The sequence below is a fragment of the Protopterus annectens genome, chromosome 6.part0, assembly GCF_019279795.1.
Source record: "Protopterus annectens isolate FY-2018-M chromosome 6.part0, PAN1.0, whole genome shotgun sequence".
In the NCBI taxonomy this organism is placed as follows: Eukaryota; Metazoa; Chordata; order Ceratodontiformes; family Protopteridae; genus Protopterus; species Protopterus annectens.
Window position 1 is genome coordinate 1,578,742,760 of NC_056737.1, and position 24,711 is coordinate 1,578,767,470.

General features: G+C 36.9%; 1 protein-coding gene across 3 annotated transcripts in view; it reads right to left on the reverse strand.

Annotated features, from left to right (window-relative positions):
* LOC122804860 (UDP-glucuronosyltransferase 1A1-like) overlaps positions 1-24,711 on the reverse strand; it is a 288,492-nt gene that overhangs the window by 153,418 nt on the left and 110,363 nt on the right. For 2 of the 3 annotated variants that reach the window (XM_044075024.1, XM_044075023.1), the window contains exon 2: positions 10,042-10,173. The exons of the other annotated variant lie outside the window; for it this stretch is intronic. In XM_044075024.1, coding sequence (XP_043930959.1) covers positions 10,042-10,173 — 132 coding nt within the window. The remainder of the gene's footprint in view (positions 1-10,041; positions 10,174-24,711) is intronic. 3 annotated transcript variants of the gene reach the window in all.

Here is a 24,711-nt window from a genome sequence, read left to right on the forward strand (position 1 = left end):
TAAATATTAATATTAGAAGTGTCAAAAATAAAATACCTGAACTCCAAGCCACAATAGCACACTACTCCCCAGACATAGTTGCTTTAACAGAAACCTGGCTAAATAAAAACATAGCTAACTCAGAAGTTCTCCCTACCGGCTACAATATCATTAGACAAGACAGACCACTTCGTAAAGGGGGTGGAACTGCCTTACTGTACAAGTCCAACTTAACTGTCTGTCAATTACCAAACTCCTCCCCCTCCCCCAACAATTGGGACATACTTATCTCACAACTTCAACTTCACCCTAAAAAGGTCATCACCACAATTGTGATCTATATTCCACTTGGTAATACACCTGCTAGCCTTGAAGACTTCTTATCCTGGTGTTCTTCCACATACTCACAAGAAACCCTTATTCTGGGGGACTTCAACCTAGATTGGTTCACCTGTATATCAGAACCACCAAGTAATCTAATAAATCTCCATGGCTACCAGCAGCTAGTCCAAATTCCAATTAGATGTGATAAAATTCTAAAAGGGAATCCATCCTTGACTGGGTCCTAACTAACAACCCCACATTGTATCCTCACACAGGCAGTCTTCCAGACACCTTAAGTGACCACAACATAATATACTGTATACATAGTAGAACAAGCATATGCAAAACCACTAACTATATATCCACTAGAAACACAAAAAAATTCTCTCCTGAGGTCCTCAACACTTTACTGTGTAACTAAAAACCCTCCCACTTGACTAGGCTGTAGCATATTTCAACAAAACATTTCTACAACACCTAGACACTGTCGCTCCATTGCACAAAATCAAGGTTAGAACATCTACAAACCCGGCTCAGTAAATAAACCAACAAATCCTCAAGTCCAGAGACACTGCCTGGCTTTACTATCAAAAAAACAAAGAAACACAAAGCCTAACTAAGTACCAAGAACTGCGCAACCGTGCAAAAAAATGCATTAGGCTGGACAAAAAAATCCTACTACACAACATTACAAACTAAATACCAACATAACTCACAAAAATTTTGGAAAAATGTAAACCAGCTACTAAAATCCACCCAAAAGGCTACCCCCAAACCAACCACCCCTGACACTAAAGTTCCCATTGAAACAGAATTAACCTCCCACTTTGTGAACTCAATTCTATCCTTAGTATCACAGGACAGTTCCTTCCTCACTATCCCCCCAACACAAATAACACTAATACAAGATTTACCCTCAAAACAGTTTCCACCACTTCAATCAAAAGCATGCTCTCCAAACTAAAAACCTCATCAACAGCAGATGACCTACTCCCAGATATTTCTTGAAACTCACAGCAGATGCTATTGCTATCCCAGTCTCCACTCTCATAAACAGATCAGTTGTTGAAAATTATGTGCCCAAACTCTGGAAAATATCCTGTATTACACCCATACATAAAGGTGGGACCTCCACTGAACTTAATAACTACAGACCCATTTCTTTACTCTCCCCCCTGGCCAAAATCCTAGAAAAATGCATCCATACCCAGATGCTAAACTATCTCCTAGACAGCAACATCCTGTCACCTACTCAGCATGGTTTCAGACCTGCCCATAGTACCACTACAGCCCTCCTCTGCTTCACAGACACAGTAAACCGTCTCAGAAATGAAGGCCTACAAGTGTCAACTCTTTTTTTGGATATGTCCAAAGCATTTGACACAGTCTCACACCAAATCCTGCTAAACAAACTAAACCAATATCATCTATCAAATTCCACTCTTACTTGGTTCCAAAGCTACTTAACTGACAGGTACCAAGCTGTGAAATGGGAAATTCTGTCTCTCCTCAGCTGCCCATAACTATAGGAGTCCCACAGGGTTCTATCTTAGGACCACTACTATTCACAGTCTTCACAAATGACCTCCATACCTCCACACAGCATGCATTTATAATTCAGTATGCAGATGACACTACCTTAATCTGTGCTGTACAAAACATTCCTGCCCTCCTGCAAACAACTCAACTTGCATTCTCTGATGTTGAAAACTACCTTACCAAAACCCAACTTATCCTCAATCCAAAGAAAACTCGGCTTATGATTATAACCAGTTCTAACAAAAACACTAACAGTCAATTCACAATCTACTCCACAAATGCTACTCCAATTGCTCCAGTGACACAGGCTAAGCTATTGGGAATAAGGATAGACTCTCACCTAACATTTGATAGTCATCTCTACTTAACTATTAAAAACGTACATGCCAAACTGGGGTCACTCTACCGTATCAAACCATTTCTTACCAACAACACAAGATCAGCCATTGCTCACTCGTAGCTTCTATCCACCCTACTCTATGCATCTCCCATTCTGACTAATCTCAACAAAACTGAACTAAGCAAAATGGAAGCCTGCTGTAACAGAATACTTTATATTGATCTATACTGATTCTTTTGGGATTTGTCCCTGATTGGTTGAGAGCTATGCCACTCAGGTGGCGGGCTTCGCCCCCATGCCCATCTAAATAAATATTCCAACTCCAAGATCGCACTACAGTGGGGAAAAGAGCAAATTCCCAATCATGGCCCACTGCATTTTTTCCCTAGGAAAACAATCACTAAAATGATTGTTCGACAAAAAGGGGTTTCAACAAAGTAAGTTCGACAAAGAGGTATTTGACAAATAGTAAGTTCAGCGATATGAGATAGACTCGAGTTGGAAACATCCTCTAATACCCCAAAAATGGGTGGAATTGTCAGGGAAGTTTTGGAACTCATAATATCTTTTCTGGGTGATTGAAGTCTCTCTCCTTTCCCATTTTAACAGGCCTCTCATTTTTACAAATTATGTAACAAAATTAAATTCCTCCACAGTAGAATCGATAGAAATATTTTCCACTAACTCATAAGGAATCATCGAAGAGTCAAAATACAAAATCCAACCCTTTTTCTTCCTCTGAATCATAGGGAAGTTCTTTCTAAGAAGAAGAGAGGTACATTTTTCTCTTAGACTGGGTGAAAACTGGAGCAGAGGCTTGTAAATGATTGAAAAGCCCTAAAAAGCCATATGTCAAAACTGTACCAGTCATTTTCAGACCCTTTATCAATAGGGGGAGTGGAAGGAGGTGAAAGAAGCTTTTTTTTATTTTTCTATTATTTTTTTCCAAGGTATTTCTGGTTTGATAATTTTGAAGGAATTGGATGTCTGGAGGAGCTCCATGAGGGACCCTGCTACCTCTTCTCTTGCTAATACCTGAAGTATACATTCATTGCTTCAATCACAAGAAAACAATGTTCTACTTTCTTAGCTGACACCTGATGTCTGATCTAATTGGACATGCCTGAGTCCTGACCCTTAGCAACTTCCTGCAGAGCAACGAGGACTCTGCAACTAACATAGTAGATCTGGCAGTCCCAGACCAGTGAAAAGAAGATGAAACCAAAATTCTTTCAGGGTCCTCTTTGACTGTATTTTTGCTTTGTTTTATTTTAAGGGTGATGTCTGACAAACAGTAGTTGGTAGCTATGGAGGACCAGGTAAAAGTTTTAAGACATTTGTTTTCCGCAAATAGCTTGAGGCTTGAAATATTTTTTTGAATAAACATTAGACAGATATCACATGAATGGATGTTGTGTGATTCCCCAGACCAAAGAAGCCTGCCACATGGGAGTTCTTGTATAGGATATGTCTACCACAAATTCATTTTCCCTTTTTGACAGCCATAAGAAACAAAACTAACATTAGTTTTAGTAAAAAATAAAGGAAGATTTCCTAAGGGGTACTTATCTGCCCACAAAACTGAGATATGAACCAACCGCCGGCATTAAAGATGCAGTGTAGACTAGACAACTGACTGAACTCTTCAACAGCAAGAAAATTCTGAAAACTGGCACCTATACATCCCTTTTTATACCAGCACACTCTTGTGCTTCGACAGACACATGATGCATTGAAGAAAGCACCCAAAAGCTTTTGTATATTTGCTAGACATCTGATACCCTTGGCATGATACATCACATATAGTTTTATGCAACAGTGACATAATCATATACATGTATGAATTTGACAAAAGTATACATATCTTCTGGAGTTTCATATTTTCAGGTAAGGGAATGTCACCATACCAAAATAAATGTAACAGCCTGCACGACATGTTCCTACTGAATAATGCAAAGTAGATAAAAAGTATGCAAGGAAAGTATGTAAAAAGTATGCCAAGAACGGCTAACTACAGCTCAAGGTTAATAAGGTAATTTATTGTTGTAATAGCACACATGAGGAAATTAATGAAAACATTCCACAGTTTTCATTAACTACAATTCTGTATAAGAAATGTCATAATAAAAATTAAACATGGCACAGATGTTGATAATGTGAAAAGTTATGAGAAACATAAAGATGATCAAACTGTGTTAGCTGATGGGAGCAACTTGGCAAAAGAGCTATGACTGATAATTCCAAAAATACTTCAGAAAAGATGTATAGAAATTGCCCTAGAAGCACATATCGGAGTGGCAATTATACATGGTTAGGGATAAAATGTTTCCCAAGCATGAATTTCATGATAACATTTTACAGGAATGTTTGCTGTGCCATGTTAATATCTAGTTTTGTTCTGGTATTAGAATTACCAAAGCTACCCCGGATGATAAATTTATCTGCAAGAGGCACTATTTGCTAGTGGTGATAGATGAGTATTCCACATTCCCAGTTTTAGAGTTAGTAACATCTATACATGTTTTAATTCTAGCCTTGAACAAGATTTTCAGAATGACTGGTATATCATCTGTTATCAAATTATATAATAGGTCACAGCTCACTAACACCCACTTCAAAACTTTCAGTGATACTTAAAGGACTGCTATGACCAGAAACTGAAAAACAAACATTTTTTCTATAATTTCTTGATATTCTTTGCTATACTATTGTCTCTTTGGAATTCTAAATAGTTTTTATTAATTTTTATTTTGTACTAACCTGAAATAGCCTGATTGAGAAGGACATACTGACATAATTATATTTTTAAGTTGGGCTACCTTTTCCCATGATGCAGTCTGAGTCCTTAGAAGATGTACTTGATTTGGGAGGTGAGCACTACTAACTGCTTGAAAAGGTTAACAAACAATTTAAAAAAATTCTGTTTAAAGGTGTATATGGTTACATATCTTAAAGTCTCCATGATTGTTAGTTAGCAAATGCCATTCATAAGGGCTGCCAACAGCAATCTGTTCACCAGTCCAGATCTCATCAAGGGCAGAAGTAAAGAGTACTTCAAGAAGCTTCTGAATGAAGAAAGCCCTACAGAAAGTGTACTGCCACATGCATAGCCTACAGTGAGAAAGGAAGGACAACCTGCCATCAACAATGTATAAAGTGCATGAAGGAAATGGAGTCAGAGAACGTGGCATGCTCAGATGAAGCCACTGCAGATATCAACATGTTAGGTGCATTGGGGAAAAATCGTTCTTCGGGGTACTCAGTGCAGTATGGAGATGGAGAAGTACCCCAGATGACGGGAGAATAAGCATTCTAGTACCAGTGTACAAGAAAATGGGATATACACAGCTGTGGGAGTAGTAGAAAGTAAGATGGATGATGAGCAATTTGAATTCAGATCTGGATGCAGCACAACCGACCTGATGTTTGTAGATAGATAGATAGTGGGGAAAAAGTTGAACAAGAGGAAAGAGTACAATTGGGCATTCCTCAGTTTGGAAAAAAGCATATGACAAGGCCCAAAAAAAAGATGATTTGTGTATTTATGTGATAGTTCAAAGTCTCAAAAAACATTAATAGAATTAGTCCAGGCTATGTACAGTGACCCAATGAGAAAAGTACAATGTTTGGACTCAACGTCTGGTCACAGTGGAATTGGATTTGAACCACGGCCCAGCACTGAGCCCACTGCTGTTCATACTGGTGATTACATTAGCAAAGAAATCAAGGGGGGATAGACCAAGACAGCTGCTCTATGCAGACAATGTTGCACTACAAGCAGACTCTGAACAGGAGTATTAGCTGATGAAAGGGAAGTGGAAAACATAACTGAAGGCACATGGGATATACGTGAGTACAGGCAAAAACAGTGGTCATGTTAGCAAATGGGGGAAATCAGAAGTTAAAATTGAGGTAGACGGAAAATAGTAGAATAGAGTAACAGCTTCAACTATCTGGCAAATGTGGCTAACTAGAAGTGATATCTGAATGAAAAGGTCAAAGCCAGAACAAGAGATGCTGCAACCAACTGGCACAAAGTGCCAGGGGTAATGTGCTGCAGAAGAATGGCAAAGAAGTTGAAAAGCAAGGTGTACAAAACAGTTGTGTGTAGCTACCACTTCTGTATGGCACAGAAACATGGATAATGAAGGCAGAGCATCTACGGAAGCTTGAGGTTATGGAGATGAAATCCCTAAGATGAGTAGAATGATTCATACTGTGGGAAAGATGAAGAAATGAAGACATCAGAGCAGAAGCCAACGTAGCCCCAGTTACAGAGGTGGGCAAGAAGAATAGAGTACAATGGTTTGGTCACATCATGTACAAGAAAGCATTAGACAATTTAATAAAGCAGATTTGGGAGACAGGAAGAGGAAGAAGAAAAGAGGAGATGAGGATGTCCAGCAAAGAAATGGATGGATGGACTGACTGAGAGAATAACTGAGACAGGCAGACATGGCTGTCAAAGAGGGTACCAGAGCAGGTCTGAAGAGAGAGAAGAGGCAACAGTTTGTGCAACGCCATGACCCCCATGTAAAAATGATGTTTATGATGATGATCATCATCATTACTTAGCATTGTTCCTATGTTTGTCTGTTCCTACGATGATCTCACTCTACTATCCTATGGCAAATCTTGTTTGCACTCACATGTAATAGTAGAACTGATGATCACTGCTAACTATGAAAATGTATGGACAGAGTATCTTTAGCTTGAGATCTTTGTCATGCTTTAAACATAACGTGATAAGAAACACATACATAAACACATGCACACACATGATGAAGGAGTGAGAGGATGAAGCTCAAAGGCAAAAAAAGAAATACATGGATTCAGTGCCACAATGTGTCAGAAGATGATAGAATAGGATCTAAAGACTCCATTTCTCTTTCCTGTGGCAAACTGGTCCCCCATGCACCTCATCAGTGCCCTTCCTTATCCCCCACCATCCTGGCCTCAAGCCATCCAGATGGATGCCTTTTTGTTTTTTCACACTTGGTCTTACATTTTAGATCTTCCCCCATCCTTTTAATACACATCCTAACTGGCCAAGACTCCACTGTAATACATGTGGAGGAAGTAACTGTGTGAAGCTGGGAGTCTGGTGATCACTATGCCCCAAGAAGTTATAGGCTTCAGTTTCTAGATGCTTTGAGGTGCATCTTAAAGCTTTTTTCTTTTTTGCACTTTTGATCCACTGATGATATAAACAAAAAATCATGAGTAAGGAAAGAAGTTCAGTCTATTTTGTTTTATTTCAAGGAAACTAATTTGTGTCTACAGTTTAATATTCAAAGGTAATAAAATATTTAAAGCTAATAAAATACTAGTTCCCAATAAAATGATACTAATATGGGTATATAAATCCTATGTGGGAACAGTGCTTGCCTTTTTACCCCTCCAAAAATGTACAGTTACCCCATGCATGCAATCATTCCTATCACCGATAAACCTCATACCCATCAATTACAGCTACTTCAATCACTGTGTGCACCTCAGATTTCAGATTGTAATAACATAAAAATAATAACAATTGGCCACAGTAATTTATTTTAACCCCTACACAAAAACACACACAAGCAGACCTCCATACAGATGTGATCTTGAGTTATAGCCACTTATATAGATATATTATAGGACTATGATTATATACCTCAGATGTTTGACTGCAATCAAATCAATGAATAGATACATAAATACCACACAGGAATGCATTTTCAGTTCATTGCTATCAGAACACAGAGTACAACACACTGCAACCCCTTCTACAATATCAACCTCTTATGTCAAGTATAAAAAAAAAAACAACTAAAAAATAATGGTTGACAAAGAAGCAAAATCGGAAGTGATACTGCCCTTATATACTTAACAAGATGTAGAACAGCAGGCCTTGCATCAATATACCCTTTCTAAAGGTTATAAAATTTGAAACTCAAATCATCATCAACTGCTTTTTTTCCATTTTTTTACATGGGATTCGTATGTTGTGTCAGCTTTCACCTTCTCTCTCAATTCAATGCCACTCCCCTGCCTTCTTTGATAATCATGCTTTACTGTTGCTCGTCAACTCTCACACAATCTATTCAGCTCTTTACTAGATGCCCTTGTTTCCTCTTATCTTCCTCCTGTCTACCCCAAATCTTCTTCACCAGACTGTCTTTTGCTTTCCTGTACATGTAACCAAACCAGTGTCATCTATTCTCTTTGACCTTCTCTCCAGTTGGAGCTGTGCATCATACCACTCTTCTTTGGCACTTCATCTCCATCGCATCTACCTTACTCAACTGCTTTGCCTGCCCAGGATTCTTTACCATACAGCAGTCCTGGTTTTGTGCACCTTATTTTTTTTTAGATTATTTGGCATTCTTCTGTCATAAACTACCCATAACACTCTATGCCAGTTGGCTGCAGCCCCTTTGATTTTAGCTTTAACCTCTTATTCACACTTCACTTCTCTTCAAGCAACCCTCCCAGAAACTTAAAGCTGTTAACCCGTTCCACTAATTTCCTTGTTTTTAAAATGCTTTGGCTAACAGTTCCTTTCCTGATATGGATTACAAGAATATTGTAACTCCACTGACTGCTGTTATACTATGCATCTGAGTATGCTCTGCTTGGAATTCACAGCACAAAAGTTGGCACAAATCAACTTTTATTCTGCAAACATAAGTGAAGGATATGTATTTCTAACTGTTTTGCATACATATTTAAAGACAATTTACTCAACATGCAAATAAAAGGCCCAGATGTCTTCATATTTCCAATGCACTGCCAAATGCAAACAACAATAAAAGGATGGGAATGTATGACCTATGATCACAAAAAAAAAGACAACATAACATTTGCATGGAAAGTCAGGAAATTCAGTACAAACAGCTAAAATAAAGTCTGCACAAATGTTAAGATTATTACTAAAGTGTCAAATGTAATAAAATGTGCCTTGCAACAATAGCATCTAACTCCAACATGTCAGGTGCTTGTGGTATGCCATAACCCCTGTTTTGCTCATGTGTATATATGGGTCCACTTCACATGACTGAAACTCAAAATACTGAATTTCATTTGACTGAGACCACAATACCTAATTTTCAAAATACTGAAAACTCATTTGACTGAATCTCATTGTACAGAATGCTTACAATCCTAAATTTCAAAATACTGAATTTTAATCTATACATGTGGATGTGTGTTTCCCTTCACCTGTGACTTGCTTGTAATAAAAGTGCATTATTATAACTTAAAGTGCCGACTGTCAGAATACTGATATTAGCGTAGAAAGTAGTGTTGTATTGTTTCTAAGTGTGGATATCTCTCTTTACATTTTTATGGTAAGTATCTAAAGTAATATGGTGGATGTTTCGTGTGCTCCCAGCAGTAGTGGCAGTGTGCACAGTACTGTAAGGTAAGTAAAAGGTATATGCCCTTTTCCTCACTGTAGTGCGATCCTGGAGTTAGTATATATATCATTGGGGGGGACACATATCCCCCCACATAATTTGGTTTTATATCAGCCACTTTCTGTTAAGAGGGTACGTATGCAGTTTTTAAGTTTTGGAAAGAGTTAGTCGTTGGTGTTGTAAGTGTGCATTTCTATGGCTTAAAATTCAGTATTTTGAAATTAGGTATTGTGGTCTCAGCCAAATGAAATTCAGTATTCTGAGTTTCAGTCACATGAGGTGGACCAGTATATAGACATCTCATTTTATTTACAAGTGGAATGAGGTGAGGCCAAATGCTGACTATAACTTGGTATACTCTTAATGTCACACTGTACTCACATTAGAGCTCCTTCTGAGAATGGATATTATCAGTTGTGAGACACATGTAGAATACTGATAAGACAAAAAATGAAAGCTTACTGTTTGCGGGATCTTTCCAAAGGCATCAGCAAACTCTGTCGCTAACTCTAGGGTCAGTTCTGAAATTGCTGATCCAAGGGAGAAGACCACAATGCCATGGTCCCCAGATTTATTTATGTAATTCATAAATTCCTGAGAGAAAGAAAAAAAATCTAAGTTCATTATAATATACTAAAACATAATGTTCATGTATGATACACAGTTGACAAGTACTACACAAGATATATCTTAAGAGCTTTTAAATTAAAAACATGTAACCTCAAATTTAACAGAATGGTCACCCATCAAATCAAAACAGTAGCTATCATTTTGTGGAAAGCAACACAGTTTGCTAATTAGTGCAGTTCAAACTGTTAAAAAACACTAGAAATTAACTCCTTTGTTAGATTGCTATAGTTGTATTGTGAAAAAAAATCATTCTTATTTATACCAGTTTGCAAAAGCAAGAATACACTCACATAACAAGGAAGTAAACACGTAAAAAAATGAAGTTTGCCTTTTTTCAAGTGTTGACTATAATGACAAATACTGAGCAAGTTAGTTCTCTTTGGTTTGAGAAGACCCACTTCATACAGACAGTCTAAGTGATCACCTGCCCACCTACCCAATACTGCAATGGACCAACACCCCAAAAATCCTATATACAAACACATTAGAAAGAAAAGAAACTTCTGTCCAGAACTCTTCAAAGCCCTCCTGCAAAAATGTAACTGGATCCCACTTAAAGGACTTCCTCTAGACTCGGCAGTAGGATTCTTTAACAGACATTTCTCTGCATTCTAAATACTCTTGCTCCCCTAAGAAATATAAGTACCAAATCTAAACAGCTCCCATGGCTATTAAAGGAAACAAGACAACTCCTCAAACAGAGGGACAATGCTTGGTCCCAATACCAAACTACTAAATCTCCAATATCCCAGATAACCTATCGTAAACTTAGAAATCAAGCCAAAAAGTAAATCAAAAATGACAAAAAACTTACTATACCACACTCCAATAAAAACATCAGAACAAACCCCAGAAATTTTGGAGTACAATAAAACAACTCCACAACCTTGGCCAAAGTACCACTCCAGCCCCCACCAACTAAAACAATTCCAACTCTATAGCCACACATTTTAACACCCATTTCATAAACTCTATAATAGAACTAGTGAAAAATGATAACTCCACCCCACTAAAAATTCCTCCATGACCCCAAAGAATCCTGGCTCATTTACCTTCAAACAATTCAATACCAGAACCATCAGACAATATCTAAGTAAGCTAAAACCCACATCCCTAGCTGCTGACCATCTCCGCAGTGAATACCTCATAATTGCAGCAAATATCATTGCATATCCCATTACCATCCTAATTAATTGCTCCATCCTTGAGCAATACATCCCAATATTATGGAAAACCTCATATTCTATTCTCTTACACAAACGTGGACCCTGAACTGACCTTTCCGATTACAGGCCAATTGCAATACTTCCCCCAGCCAAAAAATCCTCGAGAAATGCATAAACAAACTCCCAGACTATTTACTAAACAACAACATCCTCTCCCAAGACACAACATGGTTTCCAGTCAAGGCACAACATGGCAACAGCATTAAATAGTTTCACCAGTACCATTAACTAACTCAGGAACAGTGGTCAATTCATTTCAGCCATTTTCCTTGACATGTCAGAAGTATTTGACACAGTATCACACCAAAAGTTACTAATCGAACTAACCTCTCTAAATTTATCCCAAACAGCCTTAACTTGGTTCTATAGTTACCTTTCTGATCACAAGCAAGCAGTCAATTGGTCAAAGACACTCACCCCCCCCTACTTCCTGTCAATGTAGGTGTCCTACATAGGTCTATCCTTGGTCCATTACTTTCTCTAGATTCACTAATAAACTGTGCACTGCTACAAATAGTGCTACAGTGATTTAATATGCAGATGATTCCTCCCTTATATGTTCAGCCCCCTCCCTCTCCAAACTCCTTGGAACAACACAATGTGGATTTCTAGATGTTGAGCAACATCTCTTAAACTATCAGCTAATACTTAACCCAAATACAACAAAGCTAATAATCTTTACACAAATCTCAGATCAAGGAATTCAACCACCTTTCGTTATCTACTCCTCAAATAACTCCAAAATAGTACCTGTAGAACAAGCAAAACGTCTAGGAGTCACAACTGATAACTCACTGAAATTTGATGCACAGTTGGCTGCAACTATAAAAAAGGTCCACATTAAACTTGGTTGCCTCTACAGAGTCAAACCATTCCTCATCAATACCACCAGACAAGCCATAGCCACCTTCTATCTACCCTCCTGTATACCTCACCTATACTCAGAAAACTTAGAAGATCAGAATTAACCAGACTGGTGACCGGTTTTAAAAAAATAGCTAAATTTACTCTTAATCTCTCCAATAGAACACATCACTGCACTGCCTTACAACAACTAAGCTGGATTGAACTTCCCCACTCAATTATATATCAACCTGAAAACTGCCCAGCCCTCCAAAACCTAGTGCAACCACATAGTAGCAACAGAGCTATAAGATCTGAAAAAAACTGCTACTGCAAGTCACAAAGACAAATAATTCCTCAGGGAAATCACTATACCAAGATATCAAAAGTCTGGAGCTCTATCCCTCAACAAATTCTTACCTCAAACAACTCAAAGAACATCAAACTCCTCCATATGGATCACTTCAGTAAAAACTGGCTCTGCTCTTGTACTACTCCAGGGTAACACAACTTCCCCTACCCCTTACCCTATAAGTACAGCTCAAATCTAACACACTCTATTTACTTCCTTACACTAGGATCCTCTGCTCCTAGTAATCATATATTCTGTTTACCACAGTGTCCCTTGCTCCTAACTTTCTCACTTTTCTGTTTCATTCTACAGTAATAATTTGACAATCATTGCATCATTATCTCTATACACACACTAGCACTGTCTAAAAAAATCCACTGTAGTATCTTGTTTTTCTACAATATGTATATAATTTTATTTCTTTTTAACACAAATGTATAATTTTGCATGCTGATGGACTTGTGAATTTTGTAACTATATTGAACTGTATTTTCCTTGTAGCATTCATTGTTTTTACTGATACATTGTATGTTGAGCTTTCCTCCCTGAGCCTCCACTGAAAATGGGCCTCTAGCCCAGTCGGACACTCCACGGTAAACAAATGTTAAATAAATAAATAATAAATAAATACATTTTATATGATGTCTCAAATCTATAGACAGCATCCAGAGATCTGGAAAAAATACAAAATATTTGAAAATTGGAAAAGAACATTATCGGCTCAGGTTGTTCATTGAAGTAATGTTATTACAGAGTTATAGACTTATAATGGCTGAAAAATGCCACCATACCTGCCAAGTCTTATATATTCTTAGCTAATAACTCTTCCATGTACCTCTACCAGCTTACTTGTATTTTACTCAATCACTTTCAATCTTTCCACTCTTTTTTTCTTTATCCAACAAATTTGGAAGCTTATTGAATGAATTATGAAAAAGAAAGTCTGACATGCGAAAGGCTGAGAGCATATTTACCAAAAATTACAGCTAGCACAGTGCCCTAAGAGATAAAGTATTTACAAAGGAGAAACAGGGGGATTAATTACATCGCTACTATTCTACACTGTATTCCCTTGTCCCTGTGACCAACAGGTCCCTGGCTAACGATAAATGACATTACTCCACAAGTGTGTGACGCTCAGACATTGATAAATGAAAAATAGTTAATTGCGATCACTAAAGTTTCTCGTTCACGTAAGCATAAAATGATAGGATACATCCATGCTCTTAGGTTTTTAATTTTTTATTGATTTACATCAATAAAAAGAAATTAAATGAATACTATCCAATGTTCAGCTTTTTGTTCATGAGTGATAATCTTGCAGCTATCAACCAGAACTGTTTTTACAACTGAGATCAAATAAATTCACCCTAGTTTCTTCAGGGTAGGTCAACATTTTTTTCTGTGATATAATAGGACTAATAGTTTACATTGGCAGGTAACGTCTTCTTTAAGGGCAGGCGTCAGAAAAAAATGCATATATTTATTAAAGGAGTCATTAGGTTCATTCCTGTTGTAAAGAAAATTATACATTCACAAAATATATTATTATTAGAAAAAATACATGTACTAGGTTTACTAAGCAGTGATAAGATTATGTGTGAAGGAATCTGACCCTGGTCAAAATTAGCATGCATACAAAGATAAGACAAAATAAGGAGTTCTGAAAAAAGAACATTTCTAGCAAATTAAAAAAAATGTTTCTTATGGTTAACTTGCTGTTTTCCTTTCTTCTGCTTTCTTCTGCTGCTAGAATTCCCATTTGTACAAATATGTGTTATTTCTGCCAGGGGTGTAGCTAGGATTTTCAAACTTGTACTCACAGCTCTCAAACTGCTACCCCACTCCCAGCCAAGCTACGGCCATTCTCGTAATTCACGGTTCGCTCTATTAGTGTCGATGAAGAGGCATTCGCTGTAATGCCTCTTCAGTAATATAATATAAATTCACTCAAACTCGGTTCCTTGAATTGAAAATTAACCTGAAATGTCAGTTCTTTGAAAAATGCAGCATGGTAGTTGGGGTAGAGAATTTATGCTTTTGTTTTCTGTAACTAAGATACAGGTTTTGAGCTTGAGTAAATTACTAACCACCTGCTACCCCTAACTAGGATGTTTCATTCACACACACACCCCTACCTACCTCTTAGTGCACGAAATATGGACAAAGCCTAAAATAAACAGGGACATATATTAAATAATGCTCTCGTGAACTTAGAAAGTTGCTAGAATAACAGGATTTGTGCTAGTATGAGAAAGTTGCTAGAATAACAGGATTTGTGCTAGTATGAATTTTTCTAAAAGATATGAAGTCTGAAACTCAAATGTCTGTCATTATTTAGCAACTTCAGCCTTCAAATGATTTTCTAGAAAATCACAAAATTTATGAGGAACAGATAAAAAATATGGGACAAAAATCTGGACATTCTGCAAAATGTGGACAGTTGAGAGGTATGCTACCTAACACACACACACACACACACACACACACACACACACACACACACACACACACACACACACACACACACACACACACACACACCTCTCAACCTCTTAGAGCAACAAACTCATAAATAAAACTGAGGCAAAGGCCCATAAATAAGGACATTTTGTTAAATATTGCTCTTATAAACTTAGAAAGATAATAGAATAGTAGTTGGTCTTGCATTAGTACGAATTTTCTGAAAGGTATGAAATCTGAAACTCAAATGTCGGCCATTATTTTCTAACTTCAGCCTTTAACAATTTGCCACTAATTTGCCAGAAAACCACAATTTTATGAAAAACAGACCAAAAATGTGATGCAAAAATATAAAATTGCCAGACAATACAGCTGGGAACCTGTCAAAGAAGGGACACCATTTTAATATGAGCACAGTTAACTTAGAGCAGCTGACAAAATTAAAGAATCTACATGCATTTCTGAAATAAAAGTAATGTATAAATCTGATCATTACAGTTATTTATAAAAGTAAAGTAAACCCTCCACGTTTTCTTCCAAAATTGCTATTTTGCGGAGAGATTATTAGGGGGAGAGCAACATTTTGAGCCAAAATTGGGGACAGTTGAGAGGTTTGGATATTCCTAATTCTATAAAGCGATTTATTTGCACATACCTCTCAACCTCTTAATGCAGGAAATCTGGACAAGACCAAATATATTGGGGGAACATACAAACAGTACTAAAAATTGACCTTGTATAAACTTAAGACAGTTGCTAGAATATCAGGTCTTGCTTCAGCATGCATTTTTCTGAAGATTATGACGTCTGAAACTTAACATCGGTCATTATTTAGTGACTTTATTCCTAAATGATTTGCCAGAAAAAGTTTTATTTTGCATTTTACAGCAAGAACACCAATAAATATCTGCTAAACAAAGCAATGCAGTCTCACAATGAAACTAGACTTAGCATTAAAACTTCTCTGCCCTTGAAACTCACATTCATTGAAACCTACATTCAAAGAAAATACATTTTGCCAGTGGCAGATAAAGATTAACTTTGGGCTGTTTTCAAATCATAGGCCCCTTGCACATGAAACATACACGTGCTCTTTGATACACCTTCCATCATAAAAGTCTACTCAAACTTCTACAGTCCACCAGTATCAGTAAATATGCACAATCTCTGAACTAGTAAAAGCCATCTACATAACTCCACATTAGAGAAATCTGTAACTAATGAAGAGGCTGCTGCTTGCAAACAACTTTATATTTCATGGTTTCATCTACAAATAATGTGCCTGTTGCCCTTGAGGAATAAATTGCCTATGTTGCATTAAAAACAATGATATGCTAGTAATATTGCAATAGGGAATGGATGGCAAACTGATAACAGGTTCATAGTCACTACTAGATATCTTCGCCAAAACAGACTACAGCATCCACCCCCCTTTACAAGGCAGTACAGTATCAGCAATGCATCTACCTACTGTGGGAGAAGAACCCACAGCCTTCTGCATCAAAAGCAAGTACACTACCTGTTGTGCTATTAACAGTACAAGTAGACTCCACATAAGCAGCACTAAACATAACTTCCCCTGCAGCTCTCAGCTACTTGTAAAATGTTGACACTCAGCTGTATCTCTGAACTTTGCAGCACAAGAAATTTGGAAAAAGCCAACATTTATTGGGGGGGGGGGGCAAAAGCCCAAAAAACAGGGACACATTTTAAACATTGCTTGTATAATTTTGAAAAGTTGCTATGCTAAATCAGCAGTTTGAAAAATAGGAAGACAAACATAATGGCTATCATTTAGATAGCTCTCAACCTCTTAGCACAAAAAAACCTGGACAAACAAAGCCAATAATGAGGGAATACAAATTCAGTTCTCACTTCACACCTTAGCACAAAAAACCTGGACAAACATCAAAAACAATAATGGGAGAAATACAACTTCAGTTCTCACCATAGCTCACAACCATTAGAAAAGCAAATCTGAACAAAGTTCAAAAATGGTGGTGGTTAGGGACTTTAGGCTGTTCTTACCCTGAAGCAAAGGTACAGGGTTTGAGCCTGAACACCTATAGCCAGCAGGTGTATTATGTGGGGGCATTTACACACACACACACACACCCTTCTGATAATCCATTTGTGATTGTGCCTTGTTCCAACACACACTTGCCTTCGTCATTGTTTCCTGCACACACTTGCCTTCCTTCTGATAATCCATTTGCGATTGTGCCTTGTTCCACCTCAGATTGTTTCCACTCTGATAATCCATTTGCAATTGTTTCCCACACACACTTGCCTGCGAATCCATTGCTTGCCTTCCAAGTTCCACCACCTCAGATTTGTGAGTGTTTCCCACTCGCAGCCAGCCGGATATGATGTGAGCTCACTTCCAACTGGCTGGTATGCTCTTTAAAGGAGCCAACACCCTTTAAATATGTACTTTTTTTTTTTTTTTTCAAAAAAGCTACCCCCCTTCTAAAAAAGTTATACTGAAATCAGTACAGTGCGTATGCCTCCCGACGCCCCTGATTTCTGCCTAGAATTAATAATAATAAAAAAGATTTCACTTAACTCCAGTGGGTCAAAATATCACTAGCCCAATTTACCAGATTACTTTACTGTCCCTTGTGCAGTGTATTGCAAATGATTATTTTTATCCTTAAAATGGGGAAACTGTACTTTTCATTTTTAAATCACATTTGCAGTAAAGATGGCTATTGTAGCAGCTGCCACCAACCCATCTTACGGCATGAAATAATTCATACTGCAGGAGAAATCAAGTACATCTCTGCAGATGCTATTTAGAATTATTTGAACTTGAGAAGAAAATATTTCTTTGTTGTTTAAAATGTGAGAAGAGAACAATTTTTGTGTCTTGTCAGTGGTCAGGCATGCAAAAATAAGAGTAAATGTTTGATCTTATTATATGCCATCTAGTTCTGGTGTAGTTTTAATTACTGTGCTGGTATAATCATCCAAAGATGATGGAATATCAACTAACAGTAATGATAGGAGACATCAGAAAAGTCTCTAGGAACAGATGGTATTCCTGTGGAAGTTTGGAAGTTATTTGGAAAGAAAGTGATAAAAATCTGGAAGATTTTGTTTGACAGTATTTGAAAAGGAGGAGAAGCACCAACATCCTGGAAGAAAGCTGTGGTGGCCGTATTACATAAAGACATTAAAGAACCATCAGATCCAGCTTTGTATAGACCCCATTTCAATTTTAAATCATGATTATAAAGTGTTTATACCTATACTAGCCAAAATAATGCTAAACATGTTGCCAAAATTGATACATATGGCTCAAAGTGGTTTGGTGGAGAGGAGGCAAACATTTGACAACATTAATAGAACAATGATGATTCAGAGTTAAGCAGAATGTAAGAAAATACCACTGTTGTTGGCGAGTCTTGCTGCAGAGAAAGCATTAGACAGAGTAAGCTGGGATTTTATGAGTAGGGCAATAGAAGCATTTGCATCCCCTGAAATAATAATAAGGTTAATTAAGAGGATATATGAGGGATCAGAGGCAAGAATCAATGTGCGAGGGGTCCTGTCTTATAAGTTGTGTTTGAACAGTGGAATGAGGCAGGGATGTCCTCTTCCTCTTTTGTTATTTGCTTCATATTTTAAACCTTTGGCAAAGTAAATAAGGGGCTCAGAAATGCAAGAATATAGTTCATATGGTAATCAAGAAAAGTTGGCTTTATTTGCAGATGATATTGTTTGTACCTGGTAAATCCAGAAAGGACATCTCAGTGTTGTGGACCATTTTGAGACAGTCTTTTCGGGATATAAAATTAACAAAGATAAAACAAAGGCTATGACCATTAATTATGTACCCATACATGAATTGGTTCAGTAATACCAATATTTATGGGAACATGATAAGTTGAGGTGTTTAGCAATCTGGATTAAAAAGGCTTCTGTTATGGCAGCTAAGGATATGTGGGAATAGACTAAACAAAAGATAATACAAAAACTGAGAAAGTGGAAGATCTATGGATATGGCTAGAAAGATACAGGCAGTAAAACATGTTTCTAGTCCCTTCAGTTTTATATATAATTTAGACATATTGTTAGCAACCAGAGGAGAAGTTGTGGTTGGTAATTAATAAAGAGTTGAAATAATTTAGCTGGGAGGGGAAAAGGACAAAAGTTAAGTGGGACAAGTTGTTCCTTCCACTAGAACAACATGGTTTAGAATTACCTGATTTGAATGGATATTTTAGAGCTACACAGTTATCAGAAGAGGTTAGAAAAGCTTGGGGAGAGAGACCGGACAAGCAATTTACAAGAAAACAATGGAAAGACATATGTATGGCTCCCAAGTATGCAAAAAAGTCCAGCAGGTTTAGATCTTTGCTTGGAAGTATTTGGATATGTATTTTTATATCCTAAGTAGACTTCAAAGAATCTTTCCTCAGGTAGTTAGCAAATACTGGAGATGTGATGGGTAAGAAAGAGATATCTGGGAACATATGTTTTGGGAGTGTAATGAGATGGCAGAGTTTAAAAATTCCCTACAGAGTACTGTGAAATATTGGGTTTGCAAATAGCTGTAACCAAAGAAATTATTTTTGAGCTGTTTTACAGTATTTGAACTGCCTAGACATAATAATGTCTTATTAAGTTTAATTCTGTTAACTGCCAAAAAAAATCAATTACTAGAAAATGGAACTGAAAGTCTAAACTAACTGTTTTTGAAGTACTGAATATTATAAAAGAGATAAAAGTACAGGAAGAGGGATCTTTAGAAAGGGAAAGGTGCAAATTACATAAATATAAATGGAAATTGTGGGAAAAATACATGTTGAATAATGTTCTGGAGGAGAAATGAGGTTTAAGGGAAGGCAGGAATTCAACAATTTATGTAATGTTGGACTGATGATAGTTGCTAAGAAAAAGATATGTGATGTATAATGTATGTAAATGAAAAAAATGTTAATATGGTTTATCTTTTATGTTAATGTATGTTTGCCTGTGTCAAGTCATAATTTAATAAGGGTGTTTAAGAAAGATAACTGAACAATGATAATGAGCATTTCATACTGGATATGAATGGTTATGTCAGTGGATGTGTGTCTGGGGTCATAACCTTGAAGATTTCTATCATGATCTTAAGTTTAGGGATGGTGTGTGCTTCAGCTTTCTCATAATAAAAATACACTTTTTTTGAGAAGCTACAGTATAATATTCTGGAAATTCTCCTTCCTTCCTTCCAAAGGGATGAAATATTTTTATTTTTTATTTGTTTGTTTATCCTTTATTGACCAACTTAGTTCCAGTAGCAGGCGGCCTCTCTTTGGGATCTTTTACATACACCTGCGCTACCACCAACTCAGGCAGATGGGTCCTCAGTTTACCATGCCATCCGAAGGGTGGCACCAATATTCTGACAGAAACAATTTATGCAGAGTGACACTTAAATTCCAGTCTCTCATACACATTATCCAAAATTTCTTGTGTTGTTACTTCAGTGTTAGCAATTTAATTTCAGATGAATTGGGTTGGGGGAGGAAGCCCATGTCACTGGGACAGATGCTCAGGTTTATTCCAGTGGGATAGTAGCAAGTAATTTACAAATGTCAGGAAAATATCACTTCATCATTCCTGCTGATGATAAATCCTGTGGTCTTATCTACCTAACTGCCATACTGTATGACCATGCCATGATTGCTAACTGCATAATCCAGACATCCCACTTAGGTGGTATGTTCTTTAATGCCTCTATACTATCCACAAAAATAACTCTCAGTTTCAGATAGAGCAACCTTTCTATGGAGCAAACTTGCATTTAAACTAATTAATGATAATTACTACCCACTGCTTAAGGATAAGTTACAAATCCAGAGTAGTCCATGCTCTCTGAGAGATTCCACAGCCACCACACTGAATTGATCCCTTTTACTCTTTCAGTAATGGAAACAGACTTTTCTAAAAACTGTATCAGATGTTTGGAATAGGCTACTAGACAGTATGAAAAACCTGCGAATATAGCATCATTCATAATCGTGCTTAAGGAACATCTTCATCAAACCTATACCTGTGCGTGCTTCACTGGATCTGGTTAGACAGCGCTACCTTATACCTCTGTCCCCCATTATGGATAATCTCACCCATAAGGCTAGCTGACCTCCTCTTACAGATAATTTCATCCAAAATGCTGTTATAATCTTGAACATACTAGGAAAAGCGACAAATTCCACAAAATACTGGTAAAGCAAAGCACTGAAAAGCTGTGAGAGTCCAAAAATAAGTAGAGATGCTATACAAACAGGTCAATGACCATTCAATAACCACCAGGCTGAAACGAACAGTTAAAATTAGAACCACAAATTTAATACTTTTTTCTTAATCTTGAACATAACATATTACCTTTGCTGCTTGTTAACTCTTGGCTTGTTATTAGTAACTTGTTTCTATTATCCCATTTTTGTAAGTGGTCCACTATGTAAATTCTATTCATCATGCAAATTCAATAATTATATAATTTTCGCAAAGACATATACAATTTTATTTGTGACTCATTGTTTTATGGTGCTTTGTTGCTCTAAATTGTCTTTACTTCACATGGTTCGTTCACTTTCATTTGTAGCTTTATCTTATATTTGTAACACTTCATACAACTATTTTTATGTGTTGGCAGTCTTTGATGTTTTTGCCTTATGTGGTCTGGGCAATGCTAGTTAAGGGTCTTTATACCAGTGTGTCAACCCACTTAGCAAACAGATAGCCAGATAGATGGATAGATAGATATATAGATAGACAGATAGGTAACTACATAAATAAATAGACTACTGTGTTCAGGGGAACATCTGTCTGCAGCCAATAGGTCACTATAGTCTCCAAGCACTTCTGCATAATTTGTTAGGGGCAAAATTCCAGCACTTATGATACTCATCATCTCCTGCCCTGCCACATACCTGCTATATATATCCTGTGAGAAGACTCCCATATCCTTTCCTATTTTCAGGATCCAATATCCTTCAGACAAGAATAACATCAGCTTTTAATAGGATTGCACTTAATGTAATGTTTAAAGTATGTTTTTTTTTTTTTTGTTGGAATGGAAAAAAATCGCTGTTCTGACAGTTCAAAATTGTAAGCTTTCGCTTACATAAGGTCGATTAATCACCATTCGAATTTTTAAGCACTTGGCAATCTAATATAGACCTTTTTTTTTTTATAATTATTTGCATCTCCAGAGTAACCACCCTTATAAGCAGAAAATAAACCTGGAAAAGGGACAAATAGTCTGTTGAGCTAGCATTATATCCGAGGATGATTTTAGAAGTGAATTAGAGGTATTAATTAAAATGTTGATTGAGAGGGTCCACCCAGAAAAGTTATTGATTAAAGTGACAGATGAATTTCTTAGGGTTAGAAAGTATAGGTTTACTCCTTTATTGGATAAAGGGTTAGTAGATGGAGATTTTGACAAAAATAAAACTGATGATGGGAGTTTTGAACAAACTATGGTTCTAAAATTTGGATCAGAAAGCCATTCAGTTAAATCCTTATTACTGGTAATTAAAACATTTTGGAATGCTATACAGATTTGAGAAGGTATTGGAAGGCAAATCTCAATTTGTATATGGAAGACACCCAAATATTAAAGAAAAAATGGAACTAGATAATAATGTGGTGACCAGGCATTCTGGGAAAAAAAAATTAGATACCAGGAAGTGTTTTTTTTGTTTTTGCACTCATTGTAAATATATATATACAAGGGGGACAGGTTACATTTGAAAACTTGTACATATGATTTTAAGTTCCCTTACAGTTATGACTGCAATTCTAAGGGGTTGATTTATTTGGCTTTTTGTGATCATTGTCAATATTTTTATACAGGCAAAACTGAGTGTATGTTAAAAAAGAGAATTTATGAACACTACTATGATATTAGTGTATAAAATTTAAATAATGTACTTTTTAAACATAAAAAGGGTGCATCAATAATAAATTATTTTATGTTTTGGTGTTGGAACAGGTACTACCAAATCCAAGCCAGGGTCCTTGGGAATATAATTTAGAGTACCGTAAGCTCTTGTGGCAGGTTAGGTTAAATATCTGCTAGTTTCCTAGGCTGCATGATGTTATTTGTTTAAGCAGCTTGTTAAAGTTGTGAGCAGCTAAACTGCAATGTATATAACTGTTATAAAGTTTGTTTTACTTTCAATATTTTATTTTCGTATTAGTCTTTTAAAGACAATATCAAGTCATGCTTATACATTTTTATGTGTATGATATGTTTGCTGATTTTTACTATTTATTAGTTTAATGATTTAAAAAGGTGAAGTTAGGTCATATAATGGGACTGATATTCATACAATGGAGTGTGTGCTAATTTGGTTGGTTCTACTGACGTCCTAACGTATAAGGGACAAAAGTCCTAAACTTTTCTATTAAAATTTTATTCATAAATATTATGCTACAACCCCATTTGTGGTTCCTGTGGACTTAGTGAGCTGAGGTGTTTTGTTTTCTTTGGCTCAAAATCCTGTAGAAGACAGATATAGACTTATGCCTCATCTTCTACACTATCTGGCAGGTATTAGCAAATCTATAACTGGTAAGAAATGAAGACCCAGCCTTGTTTTTAATGGGGAATGCATAACAACAGATCACAGCCTTAAGTAGTCTCCAGTATATTTGCCATTGTAAACTTCAGTTATCCTGAAGCTACACAAACATAGCCATGGTATGTTCTGTCACAGCTACTTACTGTCCTGCAAGTACACAACATCTCTCTTTTCCCTCATTTCTTTAAATGGGCCAGGTAATCATCTACCTTCAGGTATGGAAGCCCCATAGTGGATTTGCCACATTCCAAACTGAATCTGCCAGGAGCACCTTATATAACCTATTTACATTTTGTTGCATTATTTTTAATATTCTGTATTGACTAGGTGTTTTCACAGCCTCCCTGGACAGTAGCTTACCACCCATGGAGAATCCACTCCCGAGATGGAACTCTTTAAACATTCCCATGTAGGAGGCAGTGTCTTGTCCAGTGAAAACAATGCACTCAGTTGGAAGGCGTATATATTTGTGTGTGTGTGTGTGTGTGTGTGTGTGTGTGTGTGTGTGTGTGTGTGTGTGTGTGCGCGTGTGTGTATATCTATTATACATACATACATTTTATATACACACACACACACACACACACACACACACACACACACACACACACACACACACACACACACACACACACACACAATGGGATAATTAATTTAATTTCTGATATGTCTGCTATGGGTACATTTGCCACAAGAAACATAGCTAAAACACGTGGTGCCTTGTGCAATCTCCCCCCAAAGAAAAGAAAGGTCTTCTCAATGCTGAAGGAAAAAACACTTTTCTGTGCTCTCTTTGCTACTAATGTGACAAGCAACTTGCTATAGTTAAATCACCACCACAGTGGGTGGGCACTTAAGCTGTAACTGCAAATGCAGAATGGGCATTCATTTATGAAGCCACAATATCTCTGTGGCTTCCAATGCCAGTACTGCACACATGTACCATCAGCATGTGCCACTCACACACCCTCTAACAGTATGTGCCCCATAGCATACACCCCAGCATCTATATCCCAGTTACAGCTGTGGTTTTCAC